The 19584-nt window shown below is 36.9% G+C and overlaps 1 protein-coding gene across 4 annotated transcripts in view; it reads right to left on the bottom strand.

Annotated features, from left to right (window-relative positions):
* Positions 1 to 19584, bottom strand: part of PLXNB2 (plexin B2) — a 362925-nt gene that overhangs the window by 64581 nt on the left and 278760 nt on the right. For all 4 annotated transcript variants that reach the window (XM_081958620.1, XM_081958621.1, XM_081958619.1 and 1 more), the window contains 3 exons: positions 13642 to 13802; positions 12052 to 12200; positions 10961 to 11069 (listed from right to left, as the gene is read on the bottom strand). In XM_081958620.1, the coding sequence (XP_081814746.1) occupies positions 10961 to 11069; positions 12052 to 12200; positions 13642 to 13802 (419 nt within the window). The remainder of the gene's footprint in view (positions 1 to 10960; positions 11070 to 12051; positions 12201 to 13641; positions 13803 to 19584) is intronic.

Here is a 19584-nt window from a genome sequence, read left to right as displayed (position 1 = left end):
TATTGTGACTGGAAACGGGGATTTATACCATTCTTTCAAACTTAATGACTGAGAAACGCTGGATTTTTCTTTGTAGATGTGCACACCCTATTTTTGTTAGAAATGTATACAGTAAAAAATCCGAACACTCTGAAAATCTTATAAAAGCAGGAGAGAAAAAGTACCACCCTTCTCATCTGGAGTTATTCCAAGTAAGTGACTGTTTCTTTTTATGAAGAAAAGTCAAGCTTAAGTTCAGAAACCTACCAGGTAATTCTGTTATTTTTGAAGTGGCATTACAGAATAGCCACATATTGTTCCATACACTTAAATAAAGACAACTTTTGACTCATCCGCCTCCATCACCACCTCTTCCTCTTCTCTTCCAAGTCATATACTAAACAATTAGTGAGGAATTAGATATGATCCTATACCAAACCCATTATCACCACACTGCTATTATAGTTTCTATAACTTGAATGAGTAATTTTACTCTTTTGTCTTATGGTATGACAAAACCACCATTGTAGGTTTCAGAAATCCATCACGCAGTTTGTGTCCAAAATATCTGTCTGCCTCTCGCAGAGTTTATTTGGCTTTTATAAAGTTTTCACAAGCAAAGCACAGAGCAACAACACATTGCAATAACAGGTTCACTCCCCCAAATCTTCCCTAGAGAATCAAGAATACTATTCAGGCCAAGGTTACCTCATGCCTTTGCTCTAGTGAATTAATGAGCTAATAGATAACGGCTGTGCATCACCTTTCCTTTATTCCTGCATTTGCTTCTGCTAATTAGGTGAGATGTAGTTTTCCAAGATAAACAGCCACTGAGGTCATGGTAATTTCTACGCATGCCCTTACGTAAGCCTTACCTCTCCTAAAACTATATTCCAAGTAAATCAAATGTATCTACAGTGTATGCTAAACATCCATCACCAAGAGGAACTGAAAACAAGAAAGGAACTAGTCCCCATACTCTACACAGTATGTGGGTGAAGCTTTATACCCTTATTCCAAGTAAGATTAAGTTTCATTCCCCTGTATGCTGAAAGACTAGTGGGCGAATATATGCTATTAATTTCTTGGGAAGAGTGTACAGGAACACCTCCTATGGCTATACACATCTCTTAATAGGAGGTTTACTAGACTGAGACTCAATTAGAATGCTTCTTAGAGCCTCACTCCTCTATTTGGAAGAACTATTGTTGAAAATCAAAGTTTTGAAATATGCAATGAAAAATAAATAGAGAAAATGTTTTGTCTTTGCATATACTTGTGAGTACAGAACCTATGGCCATGGGCTAAAAAACTGGATATAATATGAATGGGAAAAATGGCAAAAACTATGGGAAAGAAATAGAAAATTAACACTGGCCACATCATTGAAGAACAATTTATAGAAAATGTTTTATAGGTGGCATCGTCCGCCAGCAAAACTGGCCAAAATGTTCAGCAATGTATCCCCAAAATGCTGGAAGTGTAATCAAGTACCAGGCATGTACTACACATGTGGTGGACATGCAAAAAAGCAAAAGAATTTTGTCAATGGATCCAGATGTGGTTAGAAGAAATGATTGAATAAAAGTTAGAATTTAAACCAGAATTATTTATATTAGGAATCGTAACAGGGTCAATATATTTAATATTACGTATCATAATGGCAGCGAGAATTGTATACATTCAACAATGGAAAAATGATAATATACCTTTAGAAAGAAAGAAAATATCCGTATGTGCAGAAATGGATAAATTGATGCTATAATTAAAAAAAACAAAGGCGAATCAGAATATCATGACAGATGATGATTTTACCAATGGTTGGAAATGAGAGTTGGGGGATGGAACAAGAAATAACTAGGATTTGGGAATATGGAATGTGATGTAATATATGTAAATATAAATAAGCATATTGGTAGAATAATAATATATAATTATTAATGTATGAAGACAATGTTACTTGTATATTATTTGTTTCATATTTTAGTGTGTATGGAAGAGATAACACCAGGATGGTCGCACTGTGTCCAATATTTTAATAAGAAATGAATAAAAATTTATATATATAAAAAGGAACCTATGGCCATAGGGCAAAAAATGTTGGTGGAGATAAGGGACTCAAAATGGCAGGGGTTAAGTCACCCTCATTCTCCTCATTGTTGCCCAAGAATAAGTCACTATTCTTAATTATCAAATATATCCTGCCCTTAGTTTCTGTTTTTTTCATCCTGACCTGTTGCTGCTATCTCAACATCAGCTTTTTCTCTAGTTCTTTTCTAGAAAACTCTCTTTTAGTCTTCTCATATATCACCTATATCCTTTACCCATCGTTACCCTCAAGCCTTTTTTTAAATCATTGTCCCCAAATCAATCATCTCCAATTTCCCTCCTTTCCACCTTCTTCCATCTTCCATACTTCAATTTCTCTTTATTTCCTAATATCAAGGAATCTAGAGTAAGGCTAGGCAACTCTGATCCCTTTATGACCTGTGGATGTCAACTCTCAGAATTCCTGAGCATGGCTGGCTCAGGAATTCTGGATGTTGAGGCCCACAGGTCATAAAGGGGCAATAGTTGCCCACACCTGACCTAGAGAAATGAATTACCCCAGAATTTCCATATGAGGTACAGTGACACAACAACAGAAGTCAAAGATGCCAGAAGAGTTTATTATGAAATGCTTCAGACTACAATTAAAATGGAAAATAAATAGGCAAGAAATGAAGCAAACTAGATCAGTAAGACTGGTAACTGTTAGATTTGTAGTTAGGGCCGGTCGCAAGTCGAGGACTTAGCAGTAACCATGATTGTTGAGATTGTTAAAGGATAGATTTGTGAATTATTGAAATAATGGAGTCATAACAGCTCCTCCTCATATGTAGATGTAAATTCCATAACATTTTAAATATTATTAACTGCTGTTTCAAAAATGGAAAATAGTTTACTGGTTTCCCTCCAAAATTCAAACACTAGTGTCCTTCACCTATTGTTTCTAAATTAGAAGTTCTTTTTTGTATTTTCTTTAAAAAGACTGTATTTCAGGGAACAATTTTATTCCAGCAGCAAAAAGGCTAGATGGCAACAAGCTATTTAAGATCAAAGCTGATCTCTAAATGAAAAAGAATAAATCTTGGAGGATAAATTACCCACAAACAGCAGCCACAGGCTATTTCAGGGAGAAAAGCTATTAAAACAATACAACCCTTCCTTGGTTTGAACATCAACTGCTACTCAAGACTGAGGCGATGTACAAATTTCACAAATAAAATGCAATACAAAAAAGTCAAAGTTCACACCATAGATCTGGAGATGTCTGTTTATTATAATTCTGCAAGCAACTTAGCAAGCCAATCATTTCGGTCCTTTTCTTAAAAAGTAAAATAAATAAAATGGGAAATCGTGGAATTTTTCATTCGCCATATCCTATTACACTGCTGTCCAAAGTGCTATAAGGTCTTGGCTTAGAGTCTTGGTTTTGATCAAACAGATGTGACTTTAAATCCATATAAAAGGCATAAGCTGAACTTGCGCTCAGAATATGTCATTCTGATCTGCCTCAACTAAATTTTATGAAAATGAAAAGCAAAATAAAAATAGACTCATTGATGTCAATCTCAGCTGCTTGGAAGAAAGTGCAAGTTGATTAATGCAGTTAAAATAGGTTATATTAGCATTTTTGTTACTCTAGTTTTATACATAGCCATGGAATGATGAGTTTTAAAATGAAAGCATAAAAGTGCTCATGAGAACTCAAATGTCACAAGGATCTAAGTGCAACCTATTGTTGCTATAGAGAATAGCAACATAACTATATCTATTTTTTCCCCAATTCTGGTTTAATAGTCTATATTTATTAGAGTTCCTTCTTCTTGTGACTAATGTTTCCTCTCTGTGGTTTTCAATAGAAAAGCTGAATGTGCACAAGCAGGAAAAAAAAACATTCCACAGAATAAGCTAACTTTGATTTTCTATAACAATATATATTTCTTGAATTTTACTTTAAACTTTTAAAAAAGACAACATAATTATTGATGGGTTAATAATATAAGCCAATGTATATACTTCATCAAAACACCCTACAGTATCAAATAACAATAGTTGAGGCTACTAGAAGAGCAAAACTCAGAACTTCTCCCTTGACACCAGAAGTGGTAAAAGAAGAGGGGGGAGGAGGAGGAGGAGAAGAAAGAGGAGGAAAAGGAAAAGAAGTATCCAGCAAGCCACTCAGCAAGAATCTACAGGCATTACAGCAGGGATAAGCAAACGTGTTCCTTCTAGATATTTTCAATTACAGCTTTTATTACTTCTGATTATATTAGCTGAAGCTAATGGAACTGTAACCTAAAATGCTTGGTGGGCACTAGATTACTTATCCATGTATTATGGGAATCTACCCTATTCATCTCAAAGCAATTTCAAACTATCTTTTGAAATGAAGGCCCTATGATTCACTGACTGACTTCATGGTTACATCACCTTGTTCACCATGTTAAGATACTTGTTTGCTGGTCTCCCTTTCAGATTTTTTAAGTCCCAGGTACAACTGTATCTTAACAGAATTTCTTAATATGCTTTCTGACACATGGGCACCTCGTCTTTCTTCTTTATTTACTTCCAAACAGTAAATATTCCCAAGGACTAGAGGAAGGTGATTGCTATGCTTATTCACAGGACAGTAAGGGGATTCATCTAATCTATTAGCCTTTTGAGTATAATAGGCACATTTTATTTTAGATATCTGAACCAGAATTGGCAGAAATGGCTGGATGGAATAACTGAATTGGAATATGAAGGATTTCAAATGGGGAATTTGCTGTTCAACCATGTTTTTGTGTTGTATCACCTGTACAACAAATACTGTACATCTAGACAATTCAGTCTCCTTTATATAGGGCTTCCTCGATCTTAAATCAACATTTGATTTATATTTCATGAGATTTAGAGCTGCCTGATCCCACAATTATTCTGGCTGGCTTATATTAAAAATAAGAACAACAAAAAGAAAACAATAGAAATCCCAAGTGCCTGGACAAACTAGTCTTCAAAATCCAATAATGAAAGTCGGAACTCAGTGCAAAAACAGTATTAAGATTAAATGTTACCAGTGGTGGGTTACTGCCTGGTGATCACTGGCTGGGCCCTTCCCTCTGCCCCTGCGCTATCCTTTCCATTTATAACTAATTTTCTGGATGTCCCTCACCCCACCCCAGTAATAATGATATTACTGAAGTGATATATTTTAGGATCAATTATCAACATGAAAGCAAATTGTAGTCAAGAAATATGCCATAAACTAGCACTTAATAGAGTAACCATGAAAGCCTTGGAAAAGATGTGTTTATAGCAGGGGTGTCCAAACTTGGCAACTTTAAGACTTGTGGACTTCAACTCCTAGAATTCCCCAGGCTGGGGAATTCTAGGAGTTGAAGTCCACAAGTCTTAAAGTTGCCAAGTTTGGACACCCCTGGTTTATAGCTACAAAGATCAGAATCATACAGGTGATGTGTTGTCCGTGATACTCAATGGAAGTGAAAGTTGAATTTCGAGGAAGTTAGAAAGAAGCTTTTGAAATTTGGTGTTGCAAAGAACACCATGGATAACCAAGAAAGCAATCAAATGGATCATTGCACAGATCAATCCAGAGTTTTCACTCAAAGCATAAAAGACAAAATTACCATGCGTTTACTTTGTTAAAGTCTAGGTCTACTCATTGGATCAATCAAGCAAAGGACTTTCATGCAACAACTCCAAAAGAATTCCTTGCAGGGATTAAATATTTAAATTATAAATGTCCTTGCCAACAATCAACAATATTCATTGGTATGTAAGAGTAAGAATAGATAAAGTGAAACCAGGCTTGCGTGATTCTTTTATTATAGTTTGTTTCAATAAAGTATACTTCAATTCTTTCTGTAGTGTTCATTTCCAGATCAGGCCACCTCCCCAAAAACTAAGTTCCTTCTTATATCCCAATAAATCAGGAATGAGCTTGCCTAAATCTCTTCAGAGTACTATCCTGCTTCTCAGGATTTAAGAAATGTTTTGTTTACAAATGCTTTTTGCCTATTTCCCCCAAGATAATCTCCCTGAGCAGCAATCACCAATTGGTGGTCCATGAGAAAATTTTGGTGGTCCACAGAAAAATTATTTGCATTTTTTATATTGCACTAAATCAGGGGTCCTCAAACTATGGCCCCTGGGCCAGATACATGCAATGAATGCTTGTTTCCTACCGGAGCCCTAAGGAGCCCAGGAGGGTAGGCAAGGATTGTCTGGGAAGGGAGGGGTGAGTAAAGGCCAGCCAGGCGTCCCTCGATGTGAGTGACATCAAGTTGGCCACACCCATCCAGTCACATGACCACTTAGCCATATCTACCCAGCCAGTAATTAGGCAGATCATATTAGTGGTCCACGGGATTTAAAATTATGAATTTAGTGGTCCCTGAAGTCCGAAAGGTTGGTGACCTGTACTCTACCTTGATCTTCAGTTAGATTTAGAGTTTCCCATTTCCATTACAACTTAGTAATCACTTTTCCTTGCTCCATTCCCATCAGTGATGTTAATACAGGTGTACCGGAGCCTGCCTGGAGCACCGGATAACATTCTGGTACGGTGCTCCAGAGGTCCCACCTGCCCGCCCGAGCTCCTTACCGGTCTTTTAAGTTTTTGGCACTTCCGCACACGGCGCGTACAGCGCCTGTGTGATGCTCCGCTGAGCAGCTGGAGGCTCATGGAGGCGCTAAGATGCATGTGGGCGCCGCAGAACTCACCACTAATTCTCATATACCTTTTAAATATTTCACATATATCACAAAGGAAACTCTTCATCTGGGTCCCAACTGACAAATTACAGTATCCTTTATGAAAATCCCACCTGTATATGTTAGAAGTCGAATTGATTTTACAAATACTGCTAGAATGCCCTCTATCCAATAAATGGAGGACAGAATCATAACACCAATTGTAAAAAAAATCTTCATTGCTCCTCTGAGCAGGAGATTGTCATCTTTCTCCTTGGCAATTAAACTTCAGCTAGTTCCAATAAGGTTGCTAAATTTTTAATAATTACGATGGCTTGCATAAATAATCTGGCAGTTTCCCTACTCTGTTAATTGCTTCAGGCTTTTCTGTACAAGTTTTCTTTTATTTATTTTTTAATGTTATATTGTTTTAATATATTTGGTATATTGGTATTGATATATCATCCTCCTTTAAATGCATGTCTTAGAACATAAACAAAAAAACAAAAACAAAATGATGTCAGGAATGTTACAATACTCAGAACTACACTTTTTAAAACTGCTGGATGCAAAACACCTATACTCTGTTTGCATTAACGATGAAGAAATTATCTCCAATACTTTATTTATTTTATTTAGGAAATTTATTTTGCCACCTATTCACACCTGGTGACTCAAGGTGCCTTACAGAATATAACTTAAGGCGGCTTTCAGAATATGGACTCAGGAGAGCATTAAAAACTATTATGCACCTATGATTTGTATTGATCATAAATTTAGTAATGAAGATATGACTAATATCCTCGTCCTTGGGATAGTTTGATAGTTTTTTGTTATCTCTCTCTCTCTCTCTCTCTTCTCACCCCCCCCCAGATATATATATATATTGCCAATGATGAATAATTCATGTATGAATCTTTTTCTTTTCGACATTGTTGTTGAACCCATTACGAGTTGAATAGCCTCTAAATGTTTAAAATAAAGAAAATAAAGAATAGGTTTTTGCCTAAAAGCTGAAACAAACATTACCGAAGGATCTGGGTGGACATAGCATAAAACAAGATCTTTAAATACCTTGTAATGAGATTCTACTCTACAGGTTCCAGGAAAGTCACTACAAAATATATTTCTATAAATATCTAAATCTTTGATGGCAATCAGGAGATTCTTTTTTTTTCCAGGAGAAGGCAGAAGGGTGTTTGATTTTAAACTTTTTTGAGGCCCAAATCCTGATTTTTAAAATGGGGTGCAAGTTGTGCTAACCTTTAATAAAAAACTCTTAGAGGTCATTCAAACTAAGTTTCTCAAGTCCATCCTTTCTGCTTTCAAGATTGAGACAGCATACAGTAAGGAAGATGTCCTTAATGGAAATATGCAAGCTCTGTTGCCAAGAGAACAAGGGGCAAAAACATATTTAAAGTCCAAGATGACCAGATAACATTCAAAAGCACCTCAGGCATCTTTCTGATTCACTGAACTACAACAAGGGAGAGGAAATACACTGCAATCAAACTTGCAAGATTCTTATTATTATAGCCAATCTCAATAAAAATGGTATTGTGTTACAGAGTTGATTTCATGGTCTGGCCTACCTAGTGGGGCTGACCGACAGAGTTGTCTGCAATTGGATAAAGAGCTTGGAGGATAGTACTGCCATACTGGTTGAAACTATTTTTTTCTTCCTTATCACTGACTCCAGTATTGTCTAAAGGTAAAGGTTCCCCTCACACATATGTGCTAGTCGTTCCTGACTCTAGGGGGCGGTACTCATCTCAGTTTCAAAGCTGAAGAGCCAGCGCTGTCCAAAGATGTCTCCGTGGTCATGTGGCTGGCATGACTAAATGCCAAAGGCACATGAAATGCTGTTACCTTCCCACCAAAGGTGGTTCCTATTTTTCTACTTGCATTTTTTACACGCTTTCGAACGGCTAGATTGGCAGAAGCTGGGACAAGTAACGGGAGCTCACTTTGTTACGCAGCACTAGGGATTTGAACCGCCAAACTGCTGACCTTTCTGATCAACAAGCTCAGTGACTTAGTCACTGAGCCACTGCGTACCTATTGTGTAGCCAATTCCACTAGTATGGGCTACATCAGCTTAAAACCAAATAATTTTTATTATATTAACTAAAGATAATTTTTATCTCTTTCTGCTGACTCTGATCAGGCTAAAGTATTATTTATCAACAGCTGGGGGACATAGAACATCAACCTGAAATTGGTTTCTTACAGAGTTTTAGAATACTCATTACTAGGAATACATTGAAACCTATAAACTATTTAAGCACATTAATTTATTTTGGTTTAAGGAAAGTTTTCTTTTTCAGCCAGGCATAATGCCTTACCGTTTACCCTTTTTAAGTAGAGTACTGTACATTTAATAAAAACTATCTGAACATTTATACCAGGGTAATTCTATAATTCTATAGAGGATTTTACTGTACAGCATGTGTTTCTTTACTACAATTTTTATACTTGCGAAATGTATTTCGTAGCTGTCTTCCAGTAATTTTTAAAGAGAACAGATGAGTTTTATATAATGCTCCTTAATCAAATATTAATCACGAGATAACAAGAATAACTAAATACATTCTGATTGCAATGAAAATGTAGCAGCAGCTAATTCCTTGTTCTACTATATAGTTTATATTAATTTTTTAATATAGTATTTTATTATTGCACAATTTTTCTAAGTGAATTGTGACACATTGGTCTTATTTTTCTGTTCTATGGTTTCAGATCAGACTGTTCTTTGATTGTATATAATACTATATAATTCTATATAATTTGTGGCTACATAATGCTAACTTTTCTTTAATGCTTCATTTATAGAAAGTTTTTCTTAAATAAGAATCTCCTGAAAAATAGTTTGATTTTTAATTCTTCACTTATTCTTCAAAAACTATGCACTAATTTTTGATATTAAAGTTATTGGTTCAGGAAATAATCATGAACTATTTACTAAAACGTAACCTTGTTTCTGAGCTGAATGTTTTCTTAGGAATAGGTCATAATTTCATTTCTACAACATAGCTACCTCTGCTTAAATTACTGCCAAGCAGAATCAATAATTCTCTCTCCTTGGTGCTATCAACCTCCACTGACTGCTATTCCTTCTCTGGCAAAATACATTTCACCTTAAAGAAGAGAGATACGCAAGGGGAAATCTGCAATTTAGATTGAACATTTTCAGTAGGCCCATCTGCTGGCAAAAAATATACCGCATTACCATATAAGATGCTCTGAAATATAAGACACACTTAACTTTTGGGAAGGAAAACAAGAAAAAAATCTGCCTCCCAGCAATTTGCCTCCTTGCAGCAAACAGCCCAATTCAGTTTCAGCACAGCCTGATTAGGACAAGTAGCTGATTGTTGGGTCTCCCAATGATAGCTGTTTCAGGCTGCAGGGATTCCCATAGCATACTGCTGCCTCTGTGTGCCCCATTTTCAGCCTCTGCACCCTGTTTTCAGCCTCCATGCGCCCCATTTTCTACCCATTCCAGGTACGGAGATCCAAATGGGCAGAAAACAGGGCTCATATGGGATGCAGAGGCTGAAAAAGGTGTGTACAGAGGCGGCAATAGGCTATGGCAATCCCTGCAACCTGAAACAGCTGATGGTTGGGAGGTTGTCTAATCAGGCTGTGGTGAAGCTGAAAGTGAAACAGTCTGTTTGCTGTAAGGAGGCAGAGGCCAAAGGGTAGAGGAGGGCGGGTGGGCAGGGCTACATTTGGTGTATAAGACACCCCAAAATTTTCACCCTCTTTTAAGGAAGGAAAAAGTGTGGCTTATACTCTGAAAAATACGGTACATTTTTTTCAACATAACATGGGATTAGATTACTAACCTGGTATTTTCTGAAAGAAAATTATGTTTTCTGCATTATCTGAAAAATTACAGGGCACTCTCATTTTCATTAGAGTTCTATATTACCTACTAATTAATAGCATCCTAACATGACAATAGTTTGGTCTTGCATAATGTGGAATTATAGCAAAATAATACATTGCATTTCTACACTGATTCCAGAAGAGTCTAAGAAAATATTCCAGATGTATAGAATGAACTGTCTATCTTTCCCCTTTTCACTACAGATGCAATACGTTTTCTCAGTATGATATCAGTAGGCTTATTGATTTACTTTGGAGATGATGTTTAGTGTTCCCTATCCAGCAAATAAAAAAAATAAGATTTTCCATGTACACATGCACGGAATACATACCCTGTATATACACTCACCTGATATGTAAATTGCACTTCATTTGTGGATGTGCCGTATTGTCCATTTATATTAACTTGAATTTCACCTGTTTTTTCTATTGATCCATGCCCAACTTCACATACAATTCTGTTTATAAAAACATAAAAAGGTTTAACAGTGCATATTATCAGCTAGTCCATTTTTGAACTACATGCATACAAGAACACACACAGATTCCTAAGCATAAAATCAAGAAGTGTGTGTGTGTGTGTGTTTAGAGTCTCATTATCCTAGGGCAGTGATGGCGAACCTATGGCACGCGTGGCGTTTTAAGCGTTCTGAAGGCTTCAGGGACCGTCCAGAGCTTTCCCTGATGCCTTCGGAGCACTTAAAACGACCCTCCGAGCAACCCGGAAGTCACTTCCAGTTTGCTCAGAGGGTGGTTTTAAGCGTTCCAAAGGCTTCAGAGAAGCCTCCGGACGGTCCCTGAAGCCTCCAGAGGGCCTCTGGGGGGGGGTGGGGGAGGCTCTTTTCGCCCTCCCCAGGCTCCTATAAAGCCTCTGGAGCCTCTGGGCGAAAAAAGCGTGTAAAACTGGGGGGTCACGCGTTGTGCGCGCATGCGCACTGGGGGGGTCACACGTTGCATTATGGGTGCGGCAAGTCCGCACACGACCCCCATGCGCTCCCCCCACTTGTGGCACGCGAGCCAAAAAAGGTTCACCATCGCTGTCCTACGGCCATTATGATAAACAAGCAATTAGTTATATCATTTATTTGAACAAGAGAAAACTTTCATTTTTTGTCAAAGTGCAGAAATCTTTCTTCAATGATATCGCTGAAAATATCAGTTGATGAAGAAAACAGAAAACAACTTGGATTGCAGCCCCAAAATTATAAAAATAGATGGCTGTTATTATCTAATAATTCAATTATACTTTCAAATATTATTATTTTAAGCAAAATAATAATTTAAACTATATTAACAGTTATTGTATATGTCAAATTCTGCATTATATTTGTTATATTTAAATATAGGTTTATTTACTTACACTTTATTTTACATTCATGTAGTCACTGATACATAGACTTTGTTTTTACTTCTTTGTCAATGTTGTCAGAAATTACTTACTTGGTGGAAACAGAGTAGAATTCTTTTCTAAATTGACAGTCAGTGTTGGCTACCATTATTTCTTTGACATCTTCAGCCTTTACGCCCAAGTTAGATCCTCTTATTGTTAATAAAATTCCACCGTTTAGAGGTCCATTCTTTGGTTCAATCTAAATGTACAGGAAACATTATTATTGCCACATATATTATATAAAACAATATAATAATTAGGAGGTTACACAAACATATATTAAATGCCACGGTAGCAGTTGAATTAGCTTACAACAGTAAGTTCCCAAACTGACAGGAAAAACAGAAATAGATCCAGGATACTTGAATAACCAAAAACATAATAGGTTTTTAAAAAAGCCATTATCTTTGTCACTGTTGACATATCTTGATTAATCTTTGTAAGCCATAGGACACCTTCTCTATAAAAAATTCTAATGATTATTTAGATACTCTAAGATTTTTGTCTTCCAGATGTTTACTTACCATATTTTTCAGAGTATAAAAAGCACCTTCCCCCCCTAAAAGAGGTTGAAAATTTGGGTGCGTCTTATACCCGAATGTAGCCCCGCCCACCCACTAGCTCCCTCTCTTTGACCTCTTCCTCCCAGTAATTTACCTCCTTGCAGCAAACAGGGAAAATGGGGCTTGCGGAGGCAGCAATAGGCTATGGCAATCCCTGCAGCCTGAAACAGCTGATGATCGGGAGGCCCATGCTGAAATTGAAAGTAAAACTTGATGTTTGCTGCACAAGGCAAATTGCTGGGAGGCAGAGGCAGATTTTTTTTTTCTTGTGCTAATCAGACTGTTTGCTGTTTGCTGCAAGGAGGTAAGTCAATAACTATAAATGCCTATAGAATGTTCAAATTATTAGACCTATTTTTTAAAGACTGCTTTATTATTGTTCTAGACAACTTAACAAAATGAAGAAGCTTTTAAAAATAAATGCGTGATTTAAAGAGGCCCAGTGCTATTGTATCTTCTTTTAAATAGAAGATAATAACATATACTTCCAGAAAGCCACATCAATTTTAACAGCATCTGTACAAGTATAGTCTGAAATGTAACATCACAAACTGTGTATATTGTCTGTACTGTTTGCTGTTTGTCAAAAGGAGGCAAATTGCTGGGAGGCAGAGGCAGATTTCTCCCCTTGTTTTACTCCCCAAAAGCTTATATGCATCTTATACTTCAGAGCGTCTTATACTCTGAAAAATACGGTATTTGTTTTTATTTGTTAAATTTATATGCTACCCATCTCAGGCCACTCTTATTCACTTCAAGCTTACACAAACCAAAACAGCAATGCTGAGGAATGATGGAATCTGCAAATCAGTAGCTTCTGAAAACAATAGGATTTGTCCATCTTCCATGGTATACTGCAGAAAGCCTTTTATGAACTCTTCCCCTTCTGAAACATATGTTCAGACTTCTTATTATTTACCACTTTGCATTTTGATGGTAAGAAAATACAGATGATGTTGGGAAAACACAGAGATTATTTATTATGGGACATGACCTACTTTGCTAACTGCTCCCAACACTGCATGGCAAATTGATGATGTAATAATCAGAACAATATCATGAAATTATGTGACATACCTGAGTAATGACTGGAGCAGGGCAGGTAGTTGTAGAAGACAAGCAACGTTTTGTGAAAACACAACCATCCCCGCCTTCACACCAGACACACTGGTACTGTGGATCAGCCGCGAGACATAAGCTGCAGTCATCTCGGCCATAAGAACAGCTATATAAAGTCACTACAAAAGTAATGTGCATCTGCTTAGTATCAATTTCTAGTCCACAACTCAGAGCCACAAAAACAAATTGTAATGGAAGCATGGATCAGGATAAGAGGCAAAGCAAAGCAATGAGGTGAAACAAAATGCTGATCCAATGGTCTTTTTTTCATTTGTTTAGTTTCTTTTTAGATTTAGTGGACTGTGTTTAGCCATTTAAGCCTGGGTGAGAATGACTCTTGAGTGAAAAAAGGAGGGGACAAAAGAAGATTTGTTGCTATTGTTCTGCTTCTTGTGTAGCTGATTCCTGCCATTCAGTAATCTACTGATCATTTGCTTAACAGACTTTTCTTTTGTCAGATTGACACCTATGGAGATGGCTGTATTAATTTTGTGTTTAGTTCAGTTCTCAAATGATTCTTACTTTGGCAACCGTGGCATCTACACAGGGTTCAGGGCCAGATTCCCTCAAACAATTTGTGATAATGGCAGGCCAGTAGAGGAAAGGATGAGAAGAAAAAAACAAGTTTTGTCAAGAAACACCAGTGCAAAAAACCAGTACAGTGAATGAGTGGAGCTGGAAAAAGAGAACTGGAAACTAGTTGTTTGGAGCAAATAAATATGAAGCAATTTATTCTATATTTTGCAAAAAATGTAGATTCTGAAAAAGAAATCTGAAAGTAAATGATAACATAGATGTGACAAAACACTAGGTGACGAGATATTGAAAACACCTAAAGCCAAAACTATCATTAAATATGATGGTTTTGATTCAGATTTTTCCTCAAATAAAATATATTTTCTTTAATTTGTATGGACATTCCATTCTATAGAGTTCAGTCTTCCTACTATGGACACAGTCCCTACTATTTCATTAATACAACATATTTTTAGCAAAAACCCAGACAGTCCCTAACAATAAAATTAAACTTTCCAAAATTACTTTCATGAATATGTTGAGATATACCTATAGTCAGAATTCAAACAGTGTAAGAGAATTTTCACTCCGTATTTTGATATACCGATACAGTTCAATCTATATCTCCAACATTTTACACTTCAATTTAAAGACAAGGGAATCCAAATAGTTTTCTGGCATGCTTTGAGGTTGACAGATAAGGTCAGAGACCATGGGTAGGGGAGTACTGCAGAGCACTGAAATCCCGATAAAAAATGCCCTGCCACTTTTGGTTATCAAGATCATGAATCACGGAGAAAGACAGAGTCTCTCTTAAGCCTATAGGCCCCCTTTGGTTTTGTGTTGGTGGATGGATAAAGTTAACTGGAGCTAAATTTACAGAAGGAAACAATCTTGCAATAATGCAATATTGTTGCGGGGAAAATAGGAGGAAGGAAGATTATGAGGTATATTCACTGATAAAAGTTACTCACAAAGTAATAAAGGTGGATAAGAATCTAATAAGCAAATAATAAATAAATTCCAGACATAAAAGAAGGCCATTGTCCTCTAATGTCAGGACAGAGTTAGTAAATCCAGCGTGTTAAATGGTTATATAAGTGCTGCTCATGTTTCAAAATAATCTGGAAGAGGTTTTTCCACACAGTGAATGCAGTGGTGGGTTTCCATTTTTTTATACTACCAGTTCGCTCGTTTGACTCTTCTGCACATGCGCAGAAGCGTGCGGGCGGGTGGGTGGAGCTTCCCACCACCGCCACTACTGGTTTGTCCGATCCAGGCTGAACCAGCAGAAACCCTCCCTGAGTGAATACATACTCTGTTAAAAAAAGAGCTGCATCTTTTTTTTCCAGGCTTTTGCATACACCTGAAAAAACGACAACTAGCTGTTTCAATCAGTGACATTAAAAATATCTACTATAATAAGAAAGGAGCTAACGACAAACCACTTCCAAAAAATCTGGCCAAGAAAACTGCAGAGACACAAAAACAACAAAACTTTAATGAGCTGACATATGTTCAGAATGTAAAAAAAAAAAAAGACACATCTGCTTAAAAGAGGAGCTTTGCTCAAGCTTCTTAATGCTTTCAAATCTCATTTAAAGCATTCACAGCTGTAAGGATTGGAGCGGAGAACTTGTCCAAGAAAGTAAGAGCAACAAAGAATACCACCGTGTTCAAACATTGTTCATCAGTGGCCATCAAACTGAAATATACAACTGATTATCATTATCAAATTTCGTATTTCTCCTATGTTGCTCTCTTCTTTATTAAATTTATATCTGGCTCCTCAGCTCAACAAGGAATATGTTGTATTTCCTCCTCCACTCCCCTCTCCAAGTAACAGGTAAGTTGGGCTGGGGTGGGTTCTGGCAGGCACTACTGCTGGTTCGCTCATGGGCGTGCTGGATGCACTCTACGTGCGCATGCACAGTCCAATTAAAATTGTTCTACGCATACACAGAACTGAAAGCCAAGATGGCGGTGGTGGCCGGGGACCCAGTTTGGAGGCGTGGCAGGCCTATGTTGCTGCCGGTTCGGGCATCCCAGACCTTTATGCCACTACTGGTTCGGCCGAACTGGTCCAAACCGGTAGGAACTCAACACTGGCGGTGACTAGCCTAAAGTCTCACTGAGATGAAAGAATCTTTCATCCATGAGGATTGGATTTTCCTAATGTTAGTCCAACACTCCTTAGATTATATGATGGGAAATAGAGAAGGTTGCAAGTTACATAGGAATCAGAGAATTTGTTACAGTCTTGCCCCAAATTGCAACTGATTTTTAATTATAATTCTTACTCTCAGACATCATGATACAATAGTGTGAGAGGTCTTCCATAAAAATAAAATACATTTTCTCTCAGTCACATTCTTCCTCTTGTCCGAAAGATAAAAATATACTCTTTGGGAAAGAAAAAGAAGGTATCTCCTATCATAGTCAAAATATACGTTTGCATTACAATCATGTATCTTGCATTTATATTCACCTACATTTTCAGACTCAAAATATTACCCTTATCTTTATGGATTTTCTTCCCTTGCCTGTTACAAGAGTTGTAGATTATTTCCTCCATTAAAAGGAAGTTTTTAATTTAAGCTCAACTCATGGTAGTTTCATAGATACAACATCATTCTAGTTTTCTTGGCATCAATTAAGGACATTGTTTTTCATTACCTTATTCCTGAATATCTGGAGCAACACAACCATGTTCGTTTACTATAACCAAGATTTTCGCACTAACAAATTTTCTGAAAAAGCAAAGCTTTCAGAAACTTTCATAAAACTTTATCCCTTTTCATAAAATTTGTTAATGTGAAAAAGTACTATCAGAGATCTAAGTTTTCTTCCTGAGAAAGTTCTGAGCACTATGCTCCCTGTCACTGGTTCATTAATTCATATGAACAGGATGCACTGGATCATTAAAATCTATGAAAAGAAAACTTAGCTGTATAATTAATAGTCAGATTTGACAAAGAAACAGTATAATGTCTTAGGTTTGATTCTGAATTCCTAAGATAGATATGTATAAATATGAACTTCTGACAGAAGGCATATGCTTTTAATGGAAATCATTTGGGCCCTTTTGATTTCAGCTTCTGAATTGGATATGTACATATTATCCATTTGAAGGGAACATTGATAGGAGTCATGACAGAGGCTGATAGAATTCCATTTCAAAAATCTGTACATCAGAAATCTATCTACAAGTCCTCTATATCTAACCAAGTGATTCAAATATATTTCATCTGGGCATGCAGAAATGAGAATGACTCCTGTGTCTGCAAAAGCCAGCCTTCAAACCATCTCCAAATTAGACTTGTAATATACTGAATGTCCTCACAGCTATATATAATACAGATACAGAGCTCAAAATGTTAATAAGTTTTGTTACTGATCAGCTCATTAAATGTATCAGCAGTAAGCCTGACATTAGATTCTAGCCCTCATCCATCGTTTTTAGATTCTAGCTGGGAGACCATTGATAAAACAGGACAAAGGATAAAAGGGCTATATTGAATTTAACATTGTTCAAAGTCTCCAGTGGCTATAAAAAAAGTATTAGATACCAATGTTACTTCCTTTAGTTAAAATAGGCGATCAAAAGAAAGGAATTCATTTACAGTTAGAAATGCAATAATTGTTTCTCTTCTGAGTAAGCATTAGTCTTGAGAATTGGGCAATATAGAAATATGCACAATAAAGATAAATAACCAAAGTGACCAATTTAATGATGTAATTACATTCAGCTATTAGGTTTAGTAATAATATACAGATATTGTATATAATATCCATATGAAAATGGATTGTAATGATAACAAACACTTTCCCACTCTGTTTCTCATTTCCTTTTATACTTTCTCTAAGCTTGACAAGCTATTTCAGATAGATGGCAATCTGTTATTTCCAATTGATTTTTTAAAAAGATAAAGCAGGAGCGTATACAGAAATCAGAATTTCTAAAATATTCCTTTGGGATTATAACACAATTGAAAGGGATTTAACTGCTTAGATGCATATAGTTTAGGAACTGAGCCTTCTTCTTTGCAATTATTATTGGATGAATTATTATTTTTTCTGAACATGGTCAACAAAAAGATAGCCAGTGTGCTATGTAATATTGTAAGTGGTAAGCACTATCTGAACTGTCAACCTAGAACTAAGGAAAACATTCCTAACAGTGTGAACAATTAACCAATGGAACAAATTGTGAGTGTCCCAACACTGAAGGCTTTTAAGAAGAGATTGGGCAGCCATCTATTAGAAATGGTATAGGTCTCCTGCAAGAGCAGGGGGTTGGACTAGATGACCTCCAAGGTCTCTTCCAACTCTAAGGTTACTGTTATTGAATCATGGGTGGCACTGATTGTGCGGTGAGGTGGACTTGATTTTTTTCCCCTGTTCCATATTATATTCTTTTTTTAGAGTTTAGGAACTGTGAAGTAAAACAATTCAATCCCCAGCCTTATTCTCTTAAAGAACTCCGAATAATGTCAAGTAGCCATTGATTTAATGCCGTTTTCCAAACTGGGGGAGATTAAGGATAGACTTAATCCCTGCTCCAATCCCCAATTTTAATTTTGGGAAAAAAGGAAAAAGAAAGAAATGCATTACTGAAATTCATCTATTTTGCTGCTGGATATCAGCAAATAACCCTATACCTGCACAATATTTTATCTATTTTCCCTGGGAATGTTTAGTAAAACATACACTATAATTTTTAAAAGATGGATATATTCCAGAGGTGGTTCCTACTGGTTCGGCCCTATGGCGGCCTGGGGTGCTGGAACCGGCAGCGACCCAGGCCTGCGAGGCCCGGGTTACCACCACCATCTATTTTTTAGTTCTGTGCATGTGCAGAACAATTTTAATACAATACAATACAATAGTAGAGTTGGAAGGGACCTTGGAGGTCTTCTAGTCCAACCCCCTGCCTAGGCAGGAAACCCTATACCGTTTCAGACAAATAGCTATCCAACATCTTCTTAAAGACTTCCAGTGTTGGGGCATTCACAACTTCTGGAGGCAAGCTGTTCCACTGATTAATTGTTCTCACTGTCAGGAAATTTCTCCTCAGTTCTAAGTTGCTTCTCTCCTTGATTAGTTTCCACCCATTGCTTCTTGTTCTACCCTCAGGTGCTTTGGAGAATAGTTTGACTCCCTCTTCTTTGTGGCAACCCCTGAGATATTGGAACACTGCTATCATGTCTCCCCTAGTCCTTCTTTTCATTAAAGTAGACATACCCAGTTTTTGCAACCATTCTTTGTATGTTTTAGCCTCCAGTCCCCTAATCATCTTTGTTGCTCTTCTCTGCACTCTTTCTAGAGTCTCCACATCTTTTCTACATTGTGGTGACCAGAACTGAATGCAGTATTCCAAGTGTG

Source organism: Natrix helvetica (assembly GCF_964273705.1).
Source record: "Natrix helvetica genome assembly, chromosome: 6".
In the NCBI taxonomy this organism is placed as follows: Eukaryota; Metazoa; Chordata; class Lepidosauria; order Squamata; family Natricidae; genus Natrix; species Natrix helvetica.
The sequence above is the reverse complement of the archived record's forward strand: the minus strand, read 5'-3'. Positions and strand labels throughout refer to the sequence as shown.